Source organism: Zootoca vivipara, chromosome 3 (assembly GCF_963506605.1).
Source record: "Zootoca vivipara chromosome 3, rZooViv1.1, whole genome shotgun sequence".
NCBI lineage: Eukaryota > Metazoa > Chordata > Lepidosauria > Squamata > Lacertidae > Zootoca > Zootoca vivipara.
This window is the reverse complement of record NC_083278.1, coordinates 65,002,952-65,030,916: the sequence shown is the minus strand read 5'-3', so window position 1 is coordinate 65,030,916 and position 27,965 is coordinate 65,002,952. Positions and strand designations below refer to the sequence as shown.

General features: G+C 42.3%; 2 protein-coding genes and 1 long non-coding RNA gene across 8 annotated transcripts in view; 2 read left to right on the top strand and 1 right to left on the bottom strand.

Annotated features, from left to right (window-relative positions):
* RGS17 (regulator of G protein signaling 17) overlaps positions 1-11,016 on the top strand; it is a 61,430-nt gene extending 50,414 nt beyond the window's left edge. Inside the window, exons 3-5 of one of the 3 annotated variants that reach the window (XM_035108693.2) lie at positions 6,238-6,327; positions 9,050-9,284; positions 10,794-11,016. In XM_035108693.2, the coding sequence (XP_034964584.1) occupies positions 6,238-6,327; positions 9,050-9,284; positions 10,794-10,982 (514 nt within the window). In that variant the 3' untranslated portion in view covers positions 10,983-11,016. Of the gene's footprint in view, positions 1-6,208; positions 6,328-9,049; positions 9,285-10,793 lie in introns of all 3 variants that reach the window. The other 2 variants (XM_035108694.2, XM_035108695.1) reach the window with 2 other exon arrangements.
* The window catches only part of LOC118081990 (uncharacterized), a 35,665-nt gene extending 17,305 nt beyond the window's left edge, over positions 1-18,360 (bottom strand). The window contains exons 1-2 of the long non-coding RNA XR_004692158.2: positions 18,094-18,360; positions 17,440-17,518 (exon numbers count right to left, since the gene is read on the bottom strand). This is a non-coding gene — a long non-coding RNA (uncharacterized LOC118081990). The remainder of the gene's footprint in view (positions 1-17,439; positions 17,519-18,093) is intronic.
* Positions 18,361-18,443: 83 nt separating this feature from the next.
* MTRF1L (mitochondrial translation release factor 1 like) lies at positions 18,444-27,678 on the top strand. Of its 4 annotated transcripts, none has more exons than XM_035108698.2 (7): positions 18,444-18,775; positions 19,068-19,147; positions 19,784-19,967; positions 20,969-21,132; positions 22,042-22,159; positions 24,311-24,447; positions 26,106-27,678. In XM_035108698.2, exons 1-7 carry the CDS (start codon positions 18,457-18,459, stop codon positions 26,319-26,321), a joined length of 1,218 nt encoding a protein of 405 aa, XP_034964589.2. In that variant the 5' UTR covers positions 18,444-18,456; the 3' UTR covers positions 26,322-27,678. The 4 variants fall into 4 exon arrangements, with proteins under 4 accessions (XP_034964589.2, XP_034964590.1, XP_060128750.1 ...); XM_035108699.2 differs by having other exon boundaries at positions 18,731-18,775; positions 19,809-19,967; positions 26,106-27,664; XM_060272767.1 differs by lacking the exon at positions 18,444-18,775 and adding an exon at positions 19,247-19,312 and having other exon boundaries at positions 19,809-19,967; positions 26,106-27,664.
* The last annotated feature ends 287 nt before the right edge of the window (positions 27,679-27,965 follow it).

The following is a 27,965-nucleotide window of genomic DNA, read 5'->3' as shown; positions in this document are numbered from 1 at the left end:
ACCATGTATCATTCCAAATCAGCTTAAAATGTCAGTTGCGCCAGGAATAAGTGTCTGGGATTTTTAAACAGAACTCAAGCACTATCTCTGGACTCCAAAGAATTAAGAATTAAGCAACTCTTTCAAGACTGTCTCCTTGCTTAAAACCAAGATGTTGTGGAATCCTTCAATTAAAAAGCAGCCCCACTCTTTCTTAAGACAGAAGGCAAAGAAGATAAACAGCCTTTAAAAATCTGGCAGAATATAAATATTCATCCATTTGGAGGCCCTACTGATCTGTTTAGGCATGCTTTCATACAGAATGCGCATCGTGTCTCCTTGTCTCTCTCCCTTTTTCTCCATTTTCACAATTTGGCTTCATGGAATTTTATTTGTACCTCTTAACTTCATTTTTGCTTCTCCTGTAATGTTCATTCACATGGAGGGATTCATCCCATCATTTCTCCTTCCAGATGTTAGTTGATTCCAAAGTGCCCTCTCCAAAGTATGTTTTAAACCTCGCCTGGTGCACTTTATGTTCCACTTTACATGATTCAACTTGCAATTGGTTGGAGCAAACATTATGGATGGCCACTTACCCGTCTTAAAATGGCCACAGTCACATACTTAAATGGGACATTTTGGTGGACCAGTTTTCATCACTTGCCTGGGAGTGTGCAAACAGCTCATACAGCAATAATCACATGATCGCCGAGAAATGAGATATGTACCTAGTGGCATCCTAGTCATAAACATTTGGCTTGTGATATGTTCAAAGTACTGATCTGACAGTTGCTCTAAAATGGTCTGGGGAATCCGTGTTTAGTTTCATTCTGGATCAGGAATGATTCAAACGTGTGAGGCTGGCTTCAACTCAATAGTTGTGCTAGCAGGAGCCAGAGCAATGAGTCCTGTTGGCACAATGGGGATTGTTAATTTCTGCTCCCCTATATGCCCTGCTTTCCTCAGCTCAGTGGGGTTGGGAGAACCCCCAAAACAGCGCATCAGGGATGGGAGAAATTTCCATCAGCAGAAATGCTTATGCTGATGGAAGAATCATATTAGCATGATGTTAGCTCAGAGACGCAGGTGGCGCTGTGGTCTAAACCACAGAGCTTAGGGCTTGCCGATCAGAAGGTTGGCAGTTCGAATCCCCACGACAGGGTGAGCTCCCGTTGTTCAGTCCCAGCTCCTGCCCACCTAAGCAGTTCAAAAGCACCTTCCGATGGAAAGGTAAACGGCGTTTCTGTGCGCTGCTCTGGCTCACCAGAACTGGCTTAGTCATGCTGACCACATGACCCGGAAACTGTCTGCGGATGAACGCCAGCTCCCTCAGCCTATAGAGCGAGATGAGCACCACAACCCCAGAGTCATCCACAATGGGACCTAACAGTCAGGGGTACCTTTCCCTTTAACCTCAGGCTTCCTCAAACTCGGCCCTCCAGATGGTTTGAGACTACAATTCTCATCATCCCTGACCACTGGTCCTGCTAGCTAGGGATCATGGGAGTTGTAGGCCAAAAACATCTGGAGTGCCGAGGTTGAGGAAGCCTGTTCTAGCTGGATTGTCACATTCATTGCACATGGATACATACGTTCCAGTTGTTGGATGAGAAAACAACCACAGTGCCAAGAAGATGATCAGTGCTGTATGTTTTCCCAGGACAGATACCCTGTTTCCCCCCAAACAGGCAATCAGCTCTCACTCTAGTTATAGAGATAACGCTTAAAAAAAGGCTACGTATTCCCTTCTAATAGATAAGGCATGTTATTTATATTATTACTGTATCATGTTGAAGTGCAGTATTTACACTTTAAATACTCTAGGGGGTGCATTTACTCAGGAAAAATCAATAGTTAAGACTCCTACGGTAACTCAGTCCTATGTATGGAGCTTTCCATACATTTTTTCAAAGGATCTGCTGACAAAGCAAGTTCAGCGCTTGCCCTTGCTGTTCCTCCTTCTGCCCAACCCCCTACATGTTTAATTGGTGTAAAGACTTGTCTGTTCTTCCCAGTTGCCACTGTTCACCACTGTCATTTTTATGTTTTGTGTGCATGCACATACACACACATTGTAAAATGGACAGCAAGGAGAATAGCAATGGATCACCTGAAAAGAGTGGAAGAGGGATCAGGGAGCTACCAGCAGTGCCATAGATCAGTGGGTGGAGATTACATACCTGCCAACTATATGCATTCAATAAAACTTTGTCCAAATACGAATCAATGAGAAATGAAGAACTTTCACGAGTTCCATTTTCAATCATTCCATTGTAATAGATTGGCATTCCCTAAACACTTCAACCAGTATCTCTGCCTATAAGCCACATTTATTTGATTGTATTATAGCGCACACAGCATCTGGGTTACAGGATGTTGCCATAGCATGCTGCATGCTAAGTATATATTTGCTGGTATAGCAAATATATAGGAATGGCCCTTTTGCTTATTATCCTGTACATGGTTACCTGGACAGTCACTGAATTCAGCTGCTTAGCAAGAAGCCGACTAATATGAATGCAGGTGGGGGCGTGAATGAATGGGAGTGATGGGCAGTTACATCTTCATCACAATTTTGTCCCACCTTTCTTCCGAGCAGCTCATATGTTTGGGGAGGGAGAAGTACATAACCCCCCCACTCCCATTACATCCTCACAACAACCTCCAAGGATAACCTAATGCAGCTTTAAACTCTGTGAAGACCTGCTGATCTAAGAGCCCAAGGTCAAAAGTAGGATTCACAGCTAAATAGTATTGTACCAAAGTAACTCTGCTCCATGGTCTGTGATCTCTGCCTACTATATCACACTGTCTTCAACACAAGTTTGTGATGTTCAACATTTATTCCCAAAGCAGGTGCCTTATTTGTTCTATTGGCGCTTTCCCGTTTTAAGAGTCTTCAGAAAGTCAGCTGGTGCAAATCACACACACACACACACACACACACACACACACACACACACAGTTCTGCTTCTACATTGAAATCATAGTTACTGCTGCATTACTGAATCACTGCTGAATCATTGTTGCAGACCAAAGACGAATGACATAGTAGTAGTCTTATAGTGCCTGTAAGGAAGAAATATGCTCGCAACTGACACCTTGGAGAAAAGGGGAGTTCTGGCCCCCTCTGTTCTGTTTTTAGCATACCATTCATGCTACAAAAGGGTTAAGTAATTCTGGAAAAACACACTCTGTTTCCCAAGGGCATGATTATAACCCTGCTCAGTTTCTTAGAAACACTGGGTACACATGAATGAATATTAGTGCTGAGCCAGACTAGTGGGCTTATACCCCTCAAACATTTTCATACCCCTCAAAAAGTATCCTCTGTGTTCAGCAGGGATACTTGAAAGGCACAAAGCTGTTCAAAGGATTTTAGGATTAATTCATTACTCTTAAACTGAGCTTTCAGTGTTTATAGCTGACTACTTTTCTACACTGCTTAAGATGATCCACATATATTGCAAATGGCTGGTACTGTAAGGCTGAAATCTAGTGCACACTTACCTCGGACTCTGAAATTAAGTCCCAGTAAACTTAATGACGTGGACATGGGTGGTGCTGTGGTCTAAACCACTGAGCCTCTTGAGCTTGCCAATCAGAAGGTCGGCGGTTCAAATCCCTGCAACAGGGTGAGCTCTCGTTGCTCAGTCCCAGCTCTTGCCAACCTAGCAGTTCGAAAGCACACCCAAAAGTGTAAGTAGATAAATAGGTACCGCTCCAGCGGGAATAGGGCCGTCTTAAGCATATCCGGTGCCGTGGTGGAAAGATCCCTCCGGCACCCCACCCCATTTCCCAGAGTTGTCAACCTTTCCCCAAGCCTCTGCGGGGATCGCTCTCCTGTGGAGGCTTGGGAGGCAAACTGCACACCCACCAGCCATATGGTTGACGAGGCGCAGCTGGCAGGCGTGCAGGAGGGAAAGGAGAGGCTGTCGGCAAAGCCACACAGCTTCCCCACTTGCTGGGGCGCCCCTGAGAGGCCGGCACCCTGGTGCAATGCGCCAATAAACCCAATGGGAAAGACGGCTCTTGGCGGGAAGGTAAACGGCATTTTCGTGCGCTGCTCTGGTTTCAGGGTTCCGTTGCATCAGAAGCAGCTTAGTCATGCTGGCCACATGACCCGGAAAAACTGTCTGCAGACAAACGCCAGCTCCCTCGGCCTGTAAAGAGAGATGAGCGCCGCAACCCCAGAATCGTCTGTGACTGGACTTAACTGTCAGGGGTCCTTTACGTTTTTACCTTAAACTTAATGAGACATATTTCTGAATAGACAGGTAGAAGATTCCACTAAATTTTTCACCCAGCCATTATTTTGAAGGCTCAGAGTGTTATCTAAAATGGTAGCCTCCATTTCTAATTTACTAGTCGGGTGACCCATTTGCCACAAACATGGATTACTGTGAGCAGGGGGGGTGGGGTGGCTGACCACAATTATAGAAATATCACTAACCTTACTGAAAATCATTTTGGTTCTGTCAGAGGCGTAGGGTGGTTCCCCTGATGAAATCTTTAAAAATTCAACTTTTTGCTTTAAGTAAAATTGCATGGATCCACTAGTACCTGGTTTTCCCAGGAGAGTTTCTTCAACAGCCCTTGACTCCAATGCTGTACAGAACCAGATGGTGCCCATAGAATAACTTTACTAACAACCTAAATTAGTGCTTTCTGTGGGTCCTGGTTAGGGCTGTGAACAGCCCCATAGAGAAAAAATATATCTAGCTTTTGTTTTCCTTAGAAATCCAGATATGCTGAAGCAGAAACTATCACAAACTCCACCCCACCCCCCCTTAGTGGCAACTATAAATTAGCTCACTGTATACCTACTGTTTTGTTGTGAATGATATACCTATTAGGGATCTTAAGCATAGTCATAGAAACCTAACATACAAATTTGGGAAGCAAATATTATTTCAAAGCAAATATTTTTGTAGGCAAAAAAAAAAAATCCCCCATAACTATCCATTAAGCATTATAAAAGAGAGAAACAGGTCTTTGGGTGCAGAATTTTGCATTGTTCTCAGCATCTAGTAAATGGAAGTAGATTTTATTTTTATTTTTTTGCTGGAAAGCAAATATGCTTTTATTGGCTTGAAGAGATTACTGCCCAAAGTGCCATTTATCACAGTGGTACGTATTGAACTCACAGCCAAGGAGTATTCCTTGCACCTTAGTATTAAAATGATGGCTGGAGGCTCAATGCATATGTTTTATTCATTGAAGATGATGTATAGTTTGGATTAACTCTCTGGACAATGTCATCAATCATAAGACAAGCTCCCAGTAGTGCTAGGGCATACTGTTGTACATAGATATGTTTTTACACCTGCTTACATTGTGAATGATAATATGACTTCTTAAAGATATATACTGAACATTAATAGCTCTAGTTGAAATAAATAGATGTTGCATAGTAGCAGTACCAGATTTTCTGGATTGTGCCCCAGTTGAAATCAGGCAGGTGAGCCAAGTATTGGGGGCTGAGGGGTTTTCAGTCCCCCAAAAAATTCAAGGAGGGGGCTGGGGGTGCCCCCCAAATCCTATGGCCCTGCTCCACCTCCTCCTCCCTGCCCGATGTCTCACAGGTAGAAGGAGACCAAGTGTGGAGCCCGGCAGCCATGCTCCAGGATTGCATGGCAGCAGCTCCGAGCGAAATCCCACAAGATCTCGCCAGAAGCAACATAATTCTGGCAGGCGACGTTTCCGCCGGGTGGAGCCGACACCTTCCTGTTTCACCTCAGATGGCAAAACGGGACAGGCTGCCCCTGTGTAGAAGCCATACTGATATGTCTGGCTGTAAATACAAACCAGGCAACTAGGCAGGTAAGGAGCTTGAACAAAAAGGGGGAAACAAACAATTCTATTTTTAACAGGCCACATCATGTCACAAGAGAGAGCATGGGAGCCAATGTTACAAGTTTCTATACTTGAGCACCGAATGCACAGTAACATTTTGAAAGAGGAGCCATCTAGTGGCTAGAAGCGTTGCTGAATCTGAGCTTCTAGAAGACATTGCAAGAAATGCCTTGCTTAGAATTTATGAGAATAACAACGGTTGGGTCTTTTAAATAATGACAATATGGAACATCTTTTCTTTTTTGGGTATTCCAATGGTGGCCTGCATTTGCCACCAAGACAATGTCTCCTTTAAGAATGCAGGTTCACGTTAAACCTCAGTGTTGTTTTATATATTGTATATTCATTGTTTTAAATTAATTCTCTCTAGACAAAATAAAGTGTTGTACTACATTGCAGCCTCACTGTTAGGAATGAAGATAGAGGGGACAGTACAGGAAGGCCGACACACACAACTAAAATGGAGAATATTCAAGTCATAGAAGAGTGGTAAGTTTGCTGTTTGTCTTGTCTAATTGCCTCTTACCATAAACTATGATGGCCGCAATCCTCTGCACACATACTTGAGGCTAAGTCCCACTGAACTCAATGGGTGGTATCAATGGCTACCTTAGCACAAAGATCTCCGTTTGTGCCATGGAATTTCCTGTCCCTCCCCTCTTCCCAAATCTGCTCTGGAGGGTTGTGGAAAACACAGAACAAGTTGGGGGAGAAATGAGTAGAGGGGAGGGAAGTTTCATTGTGCAGCCACAAGTCCTTGAACTAATGGAGCTACTTTTTGTGGCTTACTTCTGAGTAAACATGTACAGAATTGCACTGCTAGTTGCTTCACTGTGTGTGCTTTCCTGTAATTCATATAAAAGCAACAACCAGAAATCTGAGTTTCAATCAGCTGGTCTTCATGTAATATAACAGCAAAGGAGCATTGCTGATGCATGGTTGTGTTATAAATAAAATAAAATTAAGCATGCTTTCTCCTTTCTGTCAGCATATCAATAAATAATAATGCAAATTTTTTTCTGTGCAGAAAAATAACTGTAAGAACCACAATTAGATCTGGGGCTGTGCATGCTCCATGCAAAAATAAGTGTGTGTTAAAACTCCTGTGTTGTGGAAATACAAATTCTGTGCCAAGAAAAGCTAAACTCATCGTCATGTATAAATTAGGAAATTGAATAAATTTTGCACACTGTCTCTTTTGTGTAATTTATTTTGACTTTGCTTGTCATGAGGAGCAGCAAATAACTATATGGAGCCCTGAGCCCTGCTAGCAAACTATTAGCATACTTATTCATCCATACTTCTATGCCTTCTTACAGTTTAGTAAGTCACTGTTAATTTTATTATGTATATTTGTTTTTAAAACTGTTTTATCAGTTTATCAGATTATTTGCTGTTCTTAATATATTTTTTGGCATTGTTTTAATGTATATTTTATACTCTTATATAAACTGCTTACAGGTATGAGCTTCTGTTTTTGTCCTCTCTCCTCCTTGTGCAATAAAAGGGGAGTGAAAGCTTCCACTTTCGCTGTTGAATAAACCACAGTTCCATGTTATGTATGAACCCAGAGAAATGTGGATAGTTATAATCAATGTTAGGTAAAATGGATTGATACATAACAGATTGTGAAACTATCAGGTTGCTTGTTAGTTAAGTAACAGGCTGCTAGTTGGTTTGTTAACTAACATGTTGTAGAAACATGCTGGCAAGTGTGGGGGCAATTTCTACTGAAATCTCAGAAACCATATCTTTTAATTAATGCAAGTGGAAGGCTCAGGAAGGCACAGTTGAGATTTTAATGATCATCTGAGATGGGTCTCTCTGTTGCATCATCCATTGAGGATTCACACAACTGACAACACCCAGCTGAGGTTCTGGAAGAGCAGGGAAGTTCACCCCTTGTTCTGTCGTCAGATACATACCCATGTCACAATTACACTGATGTAGTTAGTTACCTTTCAGACATATGTGCTGCCTTATACTGAGTCAGACCATTAGACTCACTTGGAGCAGACAAAGTGCATAGCTGTCAACTTTCGGATTTGAAAATAAGGATCAGCAGCCTCACCTGTCCCAGGGACAGTCTACGGTATATCTAACAATCCAGGATAGCAGCAGGAAACGGCGCTGGAATAAGGGAATTTCCAGCAAAAAAAGGGAAAGTTGACAGCTGTGGCTTGGAATAAGGGAGTTTCCTGCAAAAAAAAAGGGGGGGGTTGGCAGCTATGCCAAAGTGGCAGTGTGTGAGCTTTTGGATCCAGTGGTTAGGGACAGGTGTGGCTAGAGCTGGTGTTGCCATATATAGAATTCACATGCATATAATTTTCTTTTTCTTATGCCGGTGTTTTCCCCTTTCACTGGTCTTTCATTAGCCTCCGTACCCTCTTTCATTTGCCTCCCTTTACAGCATCAATTCATTTCTGACATTATACTGCTGCTCCTCCCTTTTCATATTAGTTCAAGTTATTGGCCTAATTCTGTCTTATTGATAACCTGACCTTACTACATGCTATAAATTAGCAAACATAAGAGTATTGGAGCTTACTGTTGATGTTGTAAGTTAAACTATTGCACCAATTCAAGATCTGAGATTTTTTTAAAAAATGCCTTCATGGTTTTCAGTCTTATTTTTTTCCTCCCTTTCCACTTCAAGGCAATGCCATCTTGTGGACATAACACAACATCCATTAGTTTCAAAAAATGGTATCCCACAATTCTGGTCTTTATAAGTTGGAGAAATGTTTTAATAATCAATTGTGCAGCCATTTTTTTATATAGAAACAAATTTTAATATCCTTTTTAGAATTAATTCACACATGTCTCATGTTTCACCTCTGGCCAACTCAACTCATAGAGTGAAGTTCTCATTGGAGAGGGTGCATGGTGTGTGTGTGTGTGTGTGTGTAAATGCATGCGGGGGGGCATGTACCTGCTCTCCATCCATACTTGCTGACTTGTCAGTTTGAGGAAATATCTATTGTTGTGAGGCCTGCACTTTGGGATTAGGATAAGATTTGTATTTCCACGGGAGGCAAAATGTCTGTCCCCAATCCCAGCACTCATCTCTGACAACCTGACAACCTACTTCTGTCTGCTCTTTCTAAATTTGAATGGTTTGACTGCTAGCTTTTAGAATTAGAAACATTGAATAGCTTTTCGTTGTTGTTGTTGTTATTGTTGCTCTTGTCATTGTTTGTTTGTTTTGCAGCCAAAACCCTACAGAAGATGAAATCCTGTCTTGGGCTCAAAATTTTGACAAGATGATGAAAACACCAGCCGGTAGGAATATTTTCAGAGAATTTCTCCGAACAGAATATAGCGAAGAAAACTTGCTGTTCTGGCTAGCATGTGAAGACCTGAAGAAGGAACAGAACAAAGAAACTGTCGAAGAAAAAGCAAGGCTTATATACGAAGACTACATTTCTATACTTTCACCCAAAGAGGTAATACCATAAATTCCAAATTGGCATTCAAGCTTGGGGTCAAATGTGGCCCCCAGGCCCCTCATTCTCTGGCCCTTGGAATTCTCTGAGTGCCATGCCCTTCATCTGCTCTGCTCTGCATTCTCCTTGAGTGTTTTGGCTAGTCTGAACTATGATAATTCCCCTTGCTTGTTGGATGAAGAATGGAGAGAGATATGATTTGTGCAACTGGAATGTGGTCTACAAAAACAAAGGGAAAAGTTCCAAACCCCTGCCATAAAGGCTTGCAGTTGCCTTTAGGTTAGAAAGCATGAAGTAAACTCCTTCACAATTGGTGGGTAAAGACGCCATAATTCAGGGGTCAGCAAACTTTTCCAGCAGGGAGCTGGTCCACTGTCCCTCAGACCTTGTATGGGGCCGGACTATATTTTGGGAAAGAAAAAAAAGAACGAATTCCTATGCCCCACAAATAACCCAGAGATGCATTTTAAATAAAAGGACACATTCTAATGTAAAAACACGCTGATTCCCGGACCATCCGCGGGCCGGATTTAGAAGGTGATTGGGCCAGATCCGGCCCCCGGGCCTTAGCTTGCCTACCCATGTGTCAGGGACACCAAGGGTCAGCAGAGAGCCCAGCGGAGAGGCGCAGGGGCTCCGGGATGCTGAGAGTTCTGAGCAGCACCAGGGCAGTCCTGCGACATCATACAGTAGCGACAGGCAAGCACGGAGTCTTGTAGAGGAAGGGGTCTCATACTCTATAGAGAGCATGAGCAACGCCTGAGTAGCTCAGGAGGCGAGGGGGAAGTGGTAGCCCCGTCTCCTCAACAACGCAGGGATCAGCAACATAGAGAAGAGAGGAGGAGACTAGGAGCTCCGAAACTAATGTGCTGGAGGCGTTCCCGCAGGACGCCACTTCCAGGATCTGAGACTGACTGAAAGGAAATGAGAACTTTAGCTCTGCCTTGTACATATCTGTATAATAAAACACTGTAAATATACAGATGCTGTCGGGAGTCGTTACTTGTGGAAAGCACCCTCAGCCCCTTCACACCATGCCAGAATTGATAAACTCTTTGCTGTAATGCTCTCTAACAATTTGAAGTGCCAAGTGCCAGTGCAAAGCGTGCGTTATGCCTGACAATGGAGAGAGTCCTGGGAACGCCTCCCAGGCAGAGGGTCGGGCTTGCTTTGCAACCAAACTGGACTGACAAACAATGTATGGAACAGATAGATAAATAACTGAAATGGTCCCATGTCTGTGCTTTTCCACCCAGGCCAAGGACTCAGTAGTTCAGGCAAAAATGCATAGGTTTGTAATAATTCCATTTTCATTTGCACTGATTTAAAGAAACACAGTATATTTCATATCAATCATACAACTGATAAAGATGTCAAAGGGTTTATGACAATCCTTCCATGTAGGCAAGATCCCGTTGGGCGCAACGGTGATGGAGTAAGCCTTAAAGTGAGATCTGTATACCTTTCTTGAGTGAGGGTTTGATCAACTTCTCTTCCTCTTCTCTTTAGGTTAGTCTAGACTCACGGGTGCGAGAAGTGATCAACAGAAATTTGTTGGATCCAAATCCGCATATGTACGAAGACGCTCAACTTCAGATCTATACGTTAATGCACAGAGACTCTTTCCCAAGGTTTTTGAACTCTCAGATTTATAAGTCTCTTGTCGAAAGTACTGTGGGCTCTACTTCTGAAACTTAGGTCTATTTGAGGGGGGCTGAAATCTTGATTTAGCTTTTGGGGTGGGGTGGGGTGGGGTGGGGATACTGTTAGGATGAAGACAGAAGAAGCATTTTTAGAGTGGCGGGGCTGCTCTGGAAGCATCCTTCCTGCATTCAATCCAAAACGTACCTTTCTTCTCCCGGGTCAACCTCTTGGGGGAAGGGGGGGGGAGGAACCAGTTCTGCACCTTTGAAGCAGAGTCTGGCTGTGCACGGTGCTGATTTGCAGAGCCCACCCACCCCCCCACCCCGAAAAACCTCCCCCGCAATAGCTGGAGCAGTTTTGCACTTTAAGAAGCGTTTCCTTTTTCAATGAATAAGGTGACAAATGAGCAGATTGAAGGCATGGATGTTCATGCCATGCTTTTTTTAAAGAGAGAGAGAAAAGGTGGATGGCTCATCCATTAAATGAAGTCGGGGGAAGCAAGACTGACAGGTGAGCCAGGGTTTACTTTGCTGGCATGTCTACGCCTGTCTTTTCACTCGTGAGGCTGAGAGGAAGCCAGGTTCACCCCACAGCCGAGAGACATGCTACGAGCTCTCTTTTTGTATTCCATCTGTCTTCACCTTAGTAGTTTACTAACATCTGGAACTGAGTTCCTGGAGAACGACAGTTTAGCGCTACTCAGGCTACTGTGAAGAAAACAAATACACACAATGGTCTTTGTCTACATTTTACCAAGGTCCTTCATGCTTGAGTTTGCAAGGGGGAATGAGTAGATTTGCTAAATAACCACTCGTTTCACACACTTTTCACAGCTGCAGTTGAGATTGCAATGACATGCGTGTCGTTTTATGAAGTATTTCCTTGTGTACCCTCACACAGCATGTGCAAAGCAAAAACTGCTTCATTTACCACTTTGTTGTTGCAATATTTAATCCAACAACATAAATTATATCGATATTTAATAACATTTTGTGCAATATGGTCTTACAGTACACACAGGAATCCTCAGAGCAGGCCAAAAAGCAACTTGCATTTTTAAACAACATACGCGAACACTGTCAGAAACTAGTCCTGAAGTGTAGCAATGTTATTCCAAGCGCTCTGTGGAGGAAAATCCATTGCTATGGAAGACAGACAAGCTTTCTGTGTACGATGGAGCATGTGTGTGTTATTTATCATTAATTTAAAAATTCAAAACAAGGGATTCCTCTTGTTGACTGCCATAATTGTGGCATTTTCATTGCAGAGTTCAAAATGTCAAAAAAATAAACATAAACAAAGCACAATTACATGAAGGGATCCATGTTGGGGTTACGTAGTATATGCGCTGACATTGTTTTTAATTGTTATAAGAACAGATAATCAATGTACATTTCAGATGCCGGATAATGTAACAGATTTATTAAAGACTGGCTATCCAGTTATCTCACGCTGCTGTGTAATGGTATGTAATTCAGCAAAATGAAACAAAAACCCAGAAAACAAAAAATAATAATGCATACACACAACCATGGTTGATAATTTACTCTTTTTTTAATTAAAAAGTTTAATTTTTTAAGGGAAAAATGCCTAGATGTAGCATTTCAGTCCACACTGAGGACTACTATTTGTCTGTCAGTTATTTTTTTCTAAAAAGTGCTATCATATGAAATGGAATATTTGTGTGTTTTTCCAGAAACTGAAACCAAATTGTGTTTTTTTAAAAAATAAAAAAGGCTGAAGAAGACTATCTTCTGACCAGCCTAATTTTGAAGGATTTGTTGTGGAGTAGAAAAAGTTTACAGAGATTTAAATAAATATTAATTTTTAAAAATAAAAAGTGGCCCAAGAATGAGATCAGTGGGTGTTCTATTATCTTTGTTCTTCGTTTAAATTAAAAAACTTCCTTTAAGCACTAGAATGAAAGAGGGAACAAAGTAGTTCGACCACCTTAAGTTTACTTGGGCCATCTTTTTGCACAAGCCCCTCTGGATTGCATGTGAGCTCAGGCAGTGAGTAATGGGGCTCTTGTGTGATGGTCGAGATTCCTGGGGGGGAATATACACACTCCCTTTGCTGCTAGTTTAGTTTTGTAGGTAGCTGCTTAATGTGGTTTCCTGATTTAAATATGTGCTTGGACATTGCGAATAAATATCTAATCTAAAAATTGAAAGAAAACACCACACATTTTTCACAGCTGTTCAAACCAGTGGTGAGTGTTGACATATTTCGTTTGAGGAACTTTTTAAAAAGCAGGCCATAGAGTTTCGAAGAGTTTTTTTGTTTTGTTTTGTTTTGTTTTGTTTGACCACCTAAAACCTGACTCTTCTCCCTTAATGTCAGCCAGTTGACATGGTTGGCCCTCGTTTAAAATAAACTTCACTGTGGTGTTAACTGAGTAGACTTTGGTTCTCAGATGTTGGCCTCTTGTTTGCAGGCTATTCCTGAAGGGCAACCTCTCTGAAGGGCCACCAAGCATGTTGAGGCGCAGCCCCCCTCCCATCTTTAGGTGGCTTTTGACCCAGGGCTGTGCTGAATAGGATGTCCTCAGAAGCTCCATTGCAGTGGCCAAAAGGACTCTCTGCCGGAGTAGGTATTGGTTGGTGCAGAATAACTTTCAGAGCTGGATAGTCCCACCCCAGTCCTAAACATCTGCACCAGAAGTCGTTTTATCCATGCCAGCAGAATATCAGAGTACCCTAAATACCCCCTTCCTAAATCCCTTTTTGCTGGTGATTGGGCCATTCATATGTTTCCAAAAGGTTCTTTCTTTCTTTCTTTCTTTCTTTCTTTCTTTCTTTCTTTCTTTCTTTCTTTCTTTCTTTCTTCCTTCCTTCCTTCCTTCCTTCCTTCCTTCCTTCCTTCCTTCCTTCCTTCCTTCCTTCCTTCCTTCCTTCCTTTGCTACCTCTTCATTTTTAATTTATTGAACACATGTCAAAGGGCAGACGTGGGGAATTTTTGCTTATTATTTTACTTGAAATCTGTAGAACTTTTAGGTGGGGAGGGAGGGAGCTGCAGGCAATTTAGCTGTTTCTTAAGCTCATTTGGGTTTTTTTGTAATTTATATAGAATTCAGGAGATAATGACTTTAAAGGGCTATTCTTTATTCCCTATGCAACTCTTTGGATAACTGTGGTAGTGTTTGACAAAATGGGGGTTTAAAAAAAAGAGGAGAGAGAATAAATAAATAAATAAATAAATAAGAGGAAATTCTGCAAAGCAGAAAACATAAAAGGTCTGTTTACACTGGCGTTGCTGACTATCCTACCATAATCAGCACTTTTAAATATTGTTGTTTATGAAACTGTAGTTTAAAATGCAATATGAATTATTTATAAAGGACATTCTTTTAATAAATATCTGTTTTGTCTGAAAAGTGTTATTGTGTTATGATATATTTTATTCATGTTGGTTAGTTATTTACCATTATGAATAAATTTTAAAGATATATTGATAGAATAATACCTTTGAAGATGTTTACAAAGACAGATCTTTTTTCCTAAAGGGGGGTGGGAATGGGCAAGGGGAGTGGACCTGACAGAGAAATGCCTCCTCCTACTGTGAAATTCTCATTGTGAATGAAATAAATGTAAGATACGTGTTTTTTTCCTAACCAGAATTGATTTAACTGTGGCTTTGCATATCAAGAGCACCACAGTTAACGTCATATTTACTATGGTACTCTGAATATATAGCAACCTTTCTGTATATATTTATATGGTGTGAATTCAGGTTTGTTACAGTGTTTGAAACACAATTATCTCTGGTGCACACAACTAGGTACTATGTAATTAGAGAATACTGCATGTATACAACTTTCAATATTTAGACTTCATATTTTGATGAACATTACTATTTGATGGTGACCTGTTAATCAGAAGCTATCTTTATAAGATACTTTTAATACAGTAGGCGAGTTGTCAGTTTGACAGAATATATCTTCTGAGGAAACTTAATGAAAACTAACTATAAGGGCCAGAAACACCACCCTGAATTCTAGCATAGGATTTCATAGTATCTGTATGTGGGGGCGGGGGGCGGGGAATGTATAGCATTTAAACAAACTTTTCATAAATTGGTTAGTGTGTTATTGCAATGAGACTGTGTTAACATTTCAGTCTATGTCCTTATTCTTAAGGGGTCAGTAGACTAACCATACAACACTCCAAATGTTCTTTCTAGGAGTGGATATATATTTTAAATGCATAGGCTATGTATGCCTTTTGCCATTTTTTTAATTAAAAGAACCATGCAGGTTGTTGGTGTCAAAAACCTGTGACTGCAAAAACAGCCAGAGTTTATTTGTGCCAATTTTGCATACCTCAATCTGTTTTATGAAACTGATGTAGTACTGGCAATGTTTTAGACGGTAACATAATCTCATTGCTCTCAGTATATTTGCAAAATGTGAGCAGCCAATGATTAAACTTCTAAAAAGATTACCATATTGTGCATGCGCTATACAATAACTTTAAAACAAACAAACAAACACACAAACGCCTACCTATACTTATTACTTGCAGGCGAAAATAGATTTTAACTGTATTTACTTCCTGGATTTTGGATTTTCATGAGGCCACACATATATGAAATAAATATGAAACTTTTTATTTAAAAATGACTGTGAATAAATTATCTATACACTGTGGTCATGCAAAAGCCCACAAATGTCTCTCATTCATCTAAGTGCTGTTGATATTTCTTATTCCAACTGTAATCTTTTTACTGAATGTTTATAAGTAAGGGTGCTCCGTGGACTGTGGCTTATGACAGCAACTTAACCCTCCTAGGCATTTGGGGGCATAAACCTGAATCCATAGATGCTGTTGTATTAGCAGAAGGTGCTTCTGCTTACTCAAACCAGTGGGGGGGGTGTCCTTAATTTCACTAGTTCACTAGTTCTCCATTAACATGCTAGCCCCCTTGCCATTTCCTGTGCCATTCTGGAGAATCCCCAACCTAAAAGAGTGTCTTTTCAGGGGCTCAGAGTGCTGCAACAGGAAGGAGGCGGAAAAGTGCCGCTCTAGGAGTACAATCAGATCCTGGAAGTTAAGATCTATACTGTAACCCACCCACCCCATCACACATGCTGCCCACATCGTTCTTCATTTATTCTCTGGAAGAGGATTCATTGTTTTGTACCGTTTGATCTCCCCTTTCCTATACTTTTTATATGGTTTCTGATGTGTCCCAATTAAAGTGAATTGAGGAATGCGGGAGGAATATCCAAGGTCTTGGGATCTAAAGCGTCTACAACTAGTAAAATTCTTAACAACACTTGCTGATGCAGCAGGTAATGTACAAGACATGTTAATAATTCAGTACAGTACTGTTGCTGTTTTTTGTATTCACACTTCTGAGAGATTTTGAGTTGAAGGGGAAAATGAGTGAGACCCCATAGGAATGAACACTGGGGGAGAGTGATTACAGACCACAGGCACTCTCTCTGTATACTTGTACCCCTGTACTATGAACAATAATTATTAATAAAATTTTATATTTTACACTTTAAATGGGAGTCATTGTCTAATACATCAGGTTTTTTTCCATCTCTGACTTAACCAGGATCTGTTTGACCCCAAGAGCAGATCAGTGCAATGAGTTAGAAAAGGGACTCATTTTAGAATATACTGTTGTATTTTGAGTCACACAGCAATATAGGAGTTCATATACAGGGCTCAAGTATATTAACTATTTCTTCTGGGTAAACAATTGCTATGTTAGGGAACAGCATAGAGCCGGATCTGCAAAATCCATTGGAACTCTGCTCACAGGGCACCCTGACTAAAGAAGGGGTGGAGATGGGGCTTGGGGCTTCAGGAGGAAGTAAAGGTGGAAATTGGTGGGAAACCCCACCACCACCACCTTTTCCCAGTATGCCTCCTCTCCAGATCTTGGTCCTTCCACCCACAGAAGGAGATGTTCAGTTTGCAGAAGGGCAAGTCTGAATCTAACCTCATGACATAAACTTTCACTGACTAGAGTTCATCAGATGCATGCATGAAGTGTTATCCCTTAGTTGTTAGGTATTTATACACATGAAGGTGTAGAAAGAAAAATCTAAACAATATCATAGAAAAATCAAATACGAAAACCCAGATGTTGACAACTACATAAAGGTTAAATGTATGTAAAATAAGCACACTGGTCATTCACAAGGCAGCATTAACGGTAGTACTTATTCAGCTGAAGCATTTGTGCATGCCACTACAATCCCCAGCACAAAAACAATATAGTTTAGTTCTATGGGCATAGCCAGTGCTTTTCAGGGGTACTCAAGGGTACGTAGTGCCGTCATTTCTTTGTGTTGTTGAAAAGTGTGGTACATACTGCAACAACTTCATGGTGAGTCCTGGCACCTCATTTCTAGGAAAAAAGCACTGGCCGTAGCTAGGGTTTATGTTACGGGGGCAGGCTTTATGTTAGGGGGCAGAACCGAGCTATCTGCAACATGGTTGGTCCGTTAGTTAGTTAAATAAATTTACTTACAGTACTTACTTACTTACTTACTTGATGGGGGGGGCAGCTGCACCCTTCTGGCTACCCTCATGTTTACTTCTACTTCTGTTGAGAGGTGCTCCTTGGTTAGCTGTGGTGCAACACACACTTTATTTTTTAAGCTGCTGTTTTGTGCAAATCTAGTATGCCGTTAAACTGGTGGTTCAAAAAATAATAATGGAAAAATTGACAACCAACACAGGTAAACAAATACCTGTTTTTGTCAATCATCCCAGCGCCTTTCAATTAATTGCCCAGCCAGAACCCCACAAACTGGGAGGCAACAATTCTAATTGGGTTACCTCTCTCTAATGTTTCATTTCTATATAAAGTTTGACATCCCTCGCGTCGGGAGTCGCATCCATAGCTGCCAAGTTTTCCCTTTTCTCGCGAGGAAGCCTATTCAGCATAAGGGAAAATCCCTGTAAAAAAGGGATAACTTGGCAGCTATGGTCGCATCTTTTCGTTTTTTCCCGGATTTTGCTGCCGTTGCAGTGAATGGGAACTACCGTAGCAACGCAAGCCCTGCACAACAGTGCCCGATTGAACACTTGACAACCCGTGCCAGCAAAAGAAGCCCACGCATTATTATCTCCCATATATCTCCCGCCTTTTCTCCGTAGAGATCAGGGCAGCACGCGCGGCTCTTGCAATTCCCACTCCTACCTTATCCTCACAACAACCCTGCGATGTAGGCTCGGCTGAGTGACTGCAGAAGCCCACTCAGTGAGCCTCGTATCCGGTGTGTGCGTGTAATGTGTGGACTGGAACCTGGGTATTCCCTGGCCATGGTCCAACACGCTTAAAGAGATTCGGGAATGAAGCGCTTCCGTGATTTGCCAACGCGGTTCCTACCCGGCAGAGAACGACGTCCAAATGTGACCCCGAAGTGAGGGCGGTCCGTACTGACCACTTTTGTTTTAACTCTTTGGTGGACGCGGAGCCGGTTCATTTGTTTCCGGAAGTTGCCGGCCTCGTGACCGGAAGCGGAATCTTTCCGGGCAAGGGAGGGCGTGGTTTCCCGTCGGCATGTGGCGGAGTGTCGCGCGCAGTGTGTTGTGGCGGTGGCAGCAGCAGCGGAGGAGATGGAGGTCACGCGCCTCGTCTTCTTCGCCGCTTGCCCTTGCCCTCCTGCCGGGGCGGTGGGAGGCGAAGGCGCCTCGACGCTCCGTCAGCAGCCAGGCTGGCTTGCGCGAGCTGTTCGAGCTGCCGGCCCTGCAGCGCTTCCTGGAGCAGCATGAGCAGGGGCTGCTTCGCGGGGCTTCCTGGCCGGACCTGGCAGCGCGGATTCGCCTCCTGCGGGAGAAGGAGCAGGAGCTGCGCGACACGGAGTGCCTGGCGCAGGAAGGTGAGGCTCCGTAGCCAGAGCCCGCTTGGCGCTCGTTGCCCTAAGCCGCAGATCTGTGGCTCCGCAGCCGCCTTTAGTGGTGGCTGCCACAGCTTGCGACCTGCCTGCACCAGAGGGAGAGAGGCGAGTCTTCCCGAGCTTGGCTTTCTCCTGCAGGGACCATCCCATCTCGCCGTGATGTAACGCTTTTAGTACCTGCATTTAGTGCATTGAAATTCTTGTACGGGGCTGGGTATTTTAGTTGTTGTATTATCGTTATCGGCATTATTTGCTAACAATAGCTGTATTCTAGATGAACATGAAGATTTGCGGAAGCTGGCGGAAAAAGAAGCTGTTTCCTGTCAGGAAGAGATAGCAGAATTGAAACACCAGGTACATTGTTTCCTTTTTTATATTTTATTTAAAACATTGCTTTTCATTGTGAGAACAATTCCAGAGTGGAATATAATATGCAATATTATTTTCATATAGTCATACCTTGGTTGCTGAATGCCTGGAACTGGTACGTTTCGGCTCCCGAACGATAGAAAACAAGAAGTGAGTGTTCCGGTTTTCTAACGATTTTCAGAAGCCGAATGTCCTTCTGGCTCTTGCAGCCAATCGGAAGTCGCGCCTTGGTTTTCGAATGGTTTCAGGAGTCGAACATATTTCTGGGACACATTCTGTTCGAGAACCAAGGTACAACTGTATAAATATTATATTGATAATAATAATAATTATTATTATTATTATTTATTTATACCCCGCCCATCTGGCCGGGTTCCCCCAGCCACTCTGGGCGGCTTCCAACAAAACAGAAATTCTAAAATACAGAAATCCATCAAACATTAAAAGCTTCCCTAAACAGGCCTTGAGATGCCTTCTAAAGGTCTGGTAATTGTTGTTCTCTTTGACCTCTAGTGGGAGGGCATTATTGTTCTTATTGCATGTGTTCCAGCAAGGTATGTGATAGGATACTGTTGGCTGAAGATTTTATTTGGGTAGAAAGGCATCCCTTTTTCGTTACAGATTGTATTGCTTTTGATTCCTTCAGAAGAAACAGATAGAAGTGATCTCATCATGGAAGTGACTGCTGGAGTTGGAGGGCAGGAAGCAATGCTATTCACAGCAGAGATGTTTGATATGTATCAACAGTATGCTACATATAAAAAGTGGGATTTTGAAGTTCTGGAATATGCTGCCAGTGACATAGGTAAGTAACCAGTGCATATACTGGTGTCACCCCACACATTACATTGCTGTAGGGGACATCTTATTTTTTCTGCTGCTAAATATGAGTGTTGGAGTATGAGTGGTTATGTAACATTGAAATCCAGCAAATACGTCTAGGAAACCTGATATTGTAGAGGTTTGCCCAGTATGCACCTAGCGTTTAAAGATGCATGCACTCTTGTGTATGACAGCCACATAAGTAATATGAAAATAGCATACAAACACTGTGTGAAGCTGCCTTCAGTAACCCTCTTAGAATACTCTGCTGAAGAAATTGCATCCAATTAGTTTCTAGGAATATTATATGAATTAATGAGAATTTTCATAGGTTGGCTACCAAAGATATGGACTGGAAGAGTGTTGGAGGCAGAATAGTGTGATTAATTGGAAACTTCCTGGTTTGATTGTTGTGGTGTTAAGGGGCTGCATGTGCAGGCAAAGGCACAAACCATGGGCATGAACATATGTCTGGTTAATAAGATCAGAGATTACTGTCTGAACTTAACCAGTGTAAAAGCAATAATATACATGAGTGAGACCCCCAACAAAATACTGCAGTGTGGAATGCTCCTGTTTGGTGTTCCAGCCAGCTCTGTCTTCTTTCAGGATGTTCCATTCCCCTTCTTCTCCTCCTGGTTTTCTGCCTTTACTACTCCAACAGACGCTCAGCATTTTTTGGCTGCTGTTCATGTTCCTTAATGGTTTGGCTTTATTTGAGGGTGACGTGGGGTGGGTGGTGGGCGCCTTAGGTTCTTTATGCTGATGAATTTTTCTACTTCTGCCTTTAACTCAATAACACACAAGTTTGTTATCAGTATATCCGGTTATTTATAAACTTTCTACGAACGGGGCAAAAATTAAGAACAAAATACAAACTCTGGTTGTAAGCTTAAAATCATCAGTCACAAAATAAATCCTTCAGTGAACTTTTCCAAATGGATTGTGCTATACAGTTACAGTACATTTTTATTTTTCTTGAAGGTGGTTTGAGACATGCATCTGCTGTTATAGGAGGCCTCAACACATATAAACAAATGAAGTTTGAAGGGGGTGTACATCGTGTCCAGAGAGTGCCCAAGACAGAAAAGCAAGGACGCATTCACACCAGCACAATGACTGTAGCAATTTTACCACAGCCAGATGAGGTATGATACAGTTGCAGAGTTGCAGGACTAGATGACGCTAAGGTCCCTTTTCAACACTACAATTCTGATTCTAATTAGGTGCTCAAATACAGTGGTACCTCGCAAGACTAAATTAATTCGTTCCACAAGTCGTTTCGTATTGGGAAAATTTTGTCTTGCGGGGCACGGTTTCCCATAGGAATGCATTGAAATTTAATTAATGCGTTCCTATTCGTCTTGCCTCCACACACACACACACACACACACTCGCAAACGCTCAGTACTGTACCCACTTCTCAGCTGATCAGCGGGAAGCAGCGGCCAAAAGTGAGAGTGTGAGGCGAGCGGGAGAAAGCGAGCGGCGGCGGCGCTGAGGGGGCCGATCCTGGGCCGGCCCGAGGGCGAGCGGGAGAAAGCGCGCGGCAGCGGCACTGAGGGAGCCAATCCCGGGCCGGCAACGGATCCCCAAGGGCGAGCACGTCAGCAAGGGCAGCGAGCGCAAGGGACTTCAATGCGTCCCTATTCGTCTTGCGAAGCACGGCCATAGAAAAATTCTTGCGAGTTTTTCGTTGCGCGAAGCATTCGTCTTGCGAGGTACCACTGTATTCTGCTTTCAGATACGCTCTTTTATGTATAGTTACTATGCTCAGAATAATTATTTATTTAATTACTTTATTATTTCATTTATAACCCACTTTTACACCAAGGAGCTCTAGGTGGTCTGCATAGTTACATAGGGATATCAAATCCAAACATAGTTCTCTGCAGAAGGCAGCTTATTGTTTCGGAAGAGTGTTTTAAAGCGTGGTGGGTGCCCCAGGTGTCAGTGAAAAACTTGCTTTGTCATTTTAAATAAGAATGATTTGTAAATTGAATTATCTGCTGTTCATTTACAAAGTGTAAGTTGAGTGTGTCTCTTTCACATTGCAGATAAATTTGACAATTAATCCTAAAGACTTGCGTATTGAAACTAAACGAGCCAGTGGAGCTGGTGGTCAGCATGTAAATAAAACTGAAAGCGCTGTACGAATAGTCCATATTCCCACAGGTACATTACAGCTTTCTTCCCACCTTGGTGAAATCTCTTTCTGTATATTATGATTTACACCAACAGTGTGGGGTGGGAGGTGGGGAGCATGGCTTAGTAACAGTACAAATTCTATGTAGGCAGAAGATTCCAGGAGTCAGTATGGATACTGTTGCCAGTCAGCGTCAGTGGTCTCATTCAGTGTCAGGGGTTGCTGTCCCCTTCTTACTGCCATTGTTGGGCCAGCTTCGAGTGGCTGCAGACCTCTGTGCCTGCCAAGGACATAATACACAGGTGCTAGGAAGCTGCAGACAGGATAGAAGACTGGTAGAAATGGTGGGGTGGAATTAACTGGAAGTGAGGGGCCAAGACACAGAGGGCTGGTGGCTGGAAAATAAACCAATAACCTGAGCACGGGGTGAAGTGGAGGAAACAGGAGGACACAAGAACCTGAGGAAACGGAGAGGTGGGCAGGAAGTAGCTAATAGTGTGGAGATGGGAAGCAAGTGGTGTGTGTGAGGGAGACAGTGGAAAAAGCATGGATATAGGCAGCAAATGCCCTTAAAAATGAGAACTGGACAAGCCGCCAGAGGGAAGCAAATTGCATGCATAATGCAGAGTTCACAAAAAGCCTGCACACATTACCACTGCTAGATTAACGTGTTTGGCCCTGAGACGCTGATCTATGGAAGAAGCCACCTGCCGACCAACCCATGCAGCATAATGTAGAGAAGCAAGAGGCTAGTCTTGACTTTGCATTACCCACCAGTAATCACAACCCTAGAGAAAGCTCCGAGAACACCCTAAGGTGTTTAAAAAAATCGACCTTGAGCAAGTTAGCTTTGTGCCAGGGAGATTCATGGAATGGGGAGGTGTTGCGTCCACTGACTGAGTGACACTCATTGTAAGGCAACTTCATATATACATGTCAGGAAACCTAGGTTTGCCACCAGCACTGCTTCTCTGACAAGTGTATTTGGGTGACTAACACATCCACAAATACATAATTGTTCTATTCATATTCAAGACTTTTGCATGTACAAGTAATACATGTGGCATTAACCTGTGAATACAGTGATACCTTAATCATTGCTTTTAAAAAAATAGATTATCAGTGGACTCTACATGAATTTTCACTTTGAATTGCAGTTTTTACCAACCATAAGTGTGAATTCTGCAGATTGTATTTGAATTCCTGGAGTAAGCGGGAATTAGTTACAGTTAACAGTGCAAAGGGTTTGTTTCCACATTTCACCTCTTCTGATGTTATTTGCAACAGTGTACCTTTTGAATAACCTACCAGTAATAAAGCATAAGGGACGCGGGTGGCGCTGTGGGTTAAAGTTTAGAGCCTAGGGTTTGCCAATCAGAAGGTTGGCGGTTCGAATCCCTGTGACAGCTCCTGCCAACCTAGCAGTTCAAAAGCATGTCAAAGTGCAAGTAGATAAATAGGTACCGCTACAGCGGGAAGGTAAACGGTGTTTCCGTGTGCTGCTCTGGTTCGCCAGAAGCGGCTTTGTCATGCTGGCCACATGACCTGGAAGCTGTACACCGGCTCCCTCAGCCAATAACGGGAGATGAGTGCCGCAACCCCAAAGTCGGTCATGACTGGACCTAATGGTCAGGGGTCGCTTTACCTTTAATAAAGCATAATCACAGCAAGGTCCTTCCTTTCTTACAAATCTACTTAATATTTAGCTTTTCCTATATTTCTCTTTTCCAGTCCTCAGCGCCTTACCTCTTTTCTGCTTTAATTGTAACATAGCATAGCAATGTGTTTGTTTTTTCTGTTTGGGCTAAATGCCTACCAGACTTCCTGCTTCTAGTGTAGGGTTGACTAACCTTTGGGCATCCAGATCCTTTTGGATTTCAGTTCTTGTCAGCGTAGTCTGGGATGAAGGGCCCTAGGAACAGTGCTGTTCCCACTGAAGCTTATGCTTTCTGTGTTGCTTGCCTAGCAAAGTTTTGCTATCTTGGTAATCACCAGGCTCCACACTGCTGCCATTACAGTAGCATATACTTTCCCAAGCCCTGAGTTCAGAAACTAGCAGTTGTGTAACTTAAATTAATTGCTTCTCAGATCTCACTGTGCTCCTTGAAAGTTGCCCTTCATCCTTTCCTTCACACTCTTTGTTGTTTTTGACTGGCATTTATTTTTTATTGCTGCTGCAGGTGTTGTGTCTGAGTGTCAGCAGCAAAGATCTCAAATAAAAAATAAAGAAAGGGCTATGCAGATCCTTCGTGCCAAGCTATACAGTATCAAACTTGAAGAAGAGACTAGAAAAACAGAAACTGCTAGAAAGATTCAGGTAATGTTTAATTTACTTTTCATCAGTGCCCGGAAACTTGAGTAAGTTCTACTGGGACAAATACGTACATCAAACATGGCGAGAAGGCATGAGCCGATGATATAATTGGGCTGGAGGGCACAAAGAAGAAATCTACAGCGTGAAGCTTGGAATTTTAATAGGCATTGTGTGGTGGAGAAAAAATAGGTTTCTTAAAACAGCACAGTGAAGTAGAGTAATTTAATAATTAACACCTCACTTAAAATAAAATAAAGTGAGCATAAAGCTTACCAGCAGATCTGTTAATATCCTTAAGTGTAGCCCTGTGTGCACCCCAACTTTTCTAGCTATGCTCAGAAGGCGAGGAAACTGCCCTCACAGTTCTTCTGGTAGCACCTTGGGCAGAGGAGGTGTGGTATAGTAGGTGATGTATTTGTGCAGGAAAAGTAAGTTTCCTGTAGTGCTTTCCTTGTTAACTCTTCATGCCATACATTTGTGTATCTATTATGTTTTCAATCCAATCGATGCATGTATCTGAGCTCTTGTTCATGGCACAATAACCCAGTTACGTTGCTTGTTTTCTTCATATTCTGGTAAGGTGCCTCGTGAGAGCCCAAGGCACCTCCTGGGCTGCATCTGCTCTCCTTCCTGTTCCCTTTAAAAGTTTGGCTGGCTGAGAGAAGTGAAGCCTCAATTTGTCAGAAGCAGAAAGTGTAAGAGATGCAGCACACATGTTCTGTTTCTCCTACTTACAGTAGGTGCTTTTTAGGTGTAAGCATAATGGAGAGATCTACCATATTTTTCGCTCCATAAGACATACCTGACCATAAGGCGCACCTAGTTTTTAGAGGAGGAAAGCAAGAAAAAAAAATACAGAGCTGGCGAGGGAGAAAGATATCCCTCCGCGCTGGCTTCTGGCTGCTCTCATTAAAGTCACAGAGCCTCTCAGACGGAGGGAACTCTAAAGCAGGGTCCCCAAACTAAGGCCCGGGGGCCGGATGCGGCCCAATCGCCTTCTAAATCCAGCCCGCGGACAATCCGGGAATCAGCATGTTTTTACATCTGTAGAATGTGTCCTTTTATTTAATATGCATCTCTGGATTATTTGTGGGGCCTGTCTAATGTTTTTACATGAGTAGAATGTGTCCATTTGTTTAAAATGCATCTCTGGGTTATTTGTGGGGCATCGGAATTTGTTCATATTTTTTTTCAAAATATAGTCCGGCCCCCCACAAGGTCTAAGGGACAGTGGACTGGCCCCCTGCTGAAAAAGTTTGCTGACCCCTGCTCTAAAGAGTGTTCTAAAGCCCTCTTCCCCCGCCTCGCTGCTCCTCACCCCCTCGCACGGGCGCTGCCATTAGGACGCTCGCATGAGTGGCACGCCACACCCCTGCCACTCCAGGAACCAAAGTCCCCAGCTCCGTCGCTGCCAGGGACCACACATTCACTCCATAAGACACACAGACATTTCCCCTTACCTTTTTAGGAGGAAAAAGAAAAATACGGTATAAGCCTTTCCTGTTACACTTCATGTATTTATTTTGCTCAAGCAATTTAGTGTGTAAGCTATTCAGGGTGAGGGCTTATCTTATGGGTCTTTTTGGTTATGTTAACTCTGTAAAGGATTAGGTGTATTTTTTTTAAAAAAAACCTGATCAAATTTTTCTTTTTCTGATTAGACTGGGTCCAGAGGAAGGTCGGAGAAAATCAGAACCTACAACTTCCCCCAGGATCGTGTTACTGATCACAGAATAAGCAGATCAGTCCATGACATTGAAAGGTTCATGTTGGGGGAGGAACTGCTAGATGAAATGATAAAGTCCCTAAGAGAATATGCTGATTATGAGACTGTATTGGAAGTTATTTCTGAAAGTGATCCAACCAGGCTAAGATGATCTACACCACAGGTATAGAATGCAACCAACTAGCTTGCTGCATCTGCTCGCTTTGTGCTTACCTGATGTAGAAATCTCTCTCTTTCTATGAAAAAGGGTGAAGTTAACATTATTCTCAAACTGCTTCTTGGAGCAGACAGCTATGATGGATTTTCAAGAGCCATTGTACATGGTGCTAAGCAAATTGACACTTGAGACAGATTCTTAAATGGACGCTGGTGCCGTACTCTTCAGAGGTGGGCAAGGAATTGAGAACACACTGACAATGAATAGCTTTTTTACAGCGAAAATAATTCAGTGCAATAAAGCTGATGTGGTGTTTTAAGTTATTACAATGTTAATACCTTAATCTAAAACCTGGAAGTAAATCTATTGTTTTCAGTGGCACTTGGATTTGTCACATGTAAATTTGAATTTATTTATCGTGACATTGTTAGAAAATTATACATAAGATTCTAGCAGCTCTGCTGCCATAGCAAGTCAGAGGATTGGGCTTTTGCTGGTTGCCCCTCTGTTATGTTAAATGAAACTTCTTTAAAATCTGAGCCTACTTGTGTTGAATTCTTTGGCCTAGTTATGCACATGCATCCCATGAGTAAAGAGAACACTATTACACTTTCCATCCTCCTGTCTAAATAGCTGGTCACCCCATACTTACATGTTCTAGTTTTCCACCACACATGGAAATTTTACTGGGAACTTTGGAACTGTAGAGCCTGCCTAGCTGCACCTCATTTTCTATCATCCATGACCACTGGCCAAGTTGACCAGGAATGATGGGAGTTGGAGTATAACAATGCCTGAAGGGCATCACATTAGACTCAAATGCTCTACCCTTCCCAACTGCAGAGGTCCAAGATCATCTTCACAGCTTCCCAGTGGGCTGTTAACTCCTTGCACTGAGGCAAACTCCGATCAAATTGGCTTTCTGTATAGGGAGTTCCTTCAATACAACTTCGTAGTATTTTATTTCATACACTGATTTGCTGTAAAAGATTTTCCAAGAATTTTTATTGTTCTTTGTTGGAATATTAGCTTGTGTATTGTTGAAAGATGCCTTGGCTCTTTATTGATCATAAAACATTTAAATGTTTTTACTTAGGAGAATCTCAACAAATCTGCTGCATATTTAGAATGTGATCCTAAACATGATTATCCAGAAGCAAGTCTCTCTGAATTCAATAAAACATTGCGTTCTTGTAACTGTTTAAGATCAATTTTAGGATCAATCCTATTCACATTTACCTGGGAGTAAGTCTTATGGAACTCAATGGGACTTATGCATAGCCCCTGCTTATGCATAATCTGCACAAGTACCCTAAATAAGCTGCTTTATCTTTAGACATAGAGGGGAAATAATGTATTCTTTTGATACTAAAATTTGTGGCAGAAAGATCCATACTATCTTTTATAATACCCTACTCCAATGTAGCAGATAGCCTTATCTAAGGGGCAGTATTTCTTGCTTACCCTGTTTGTTTGTTTTAAAAAACAAAGCATTACATTGATTTTTATTCAACACTGATAGCTTTGTAGCTGGAGGCAAAAGTAACATGTTGGTGTTTGCTATTTACATGTAAAGATCTGCATAAACACTTCAGAGGCATGAAGTGTTATGTGTTTATTCATGATACATTATTTGTT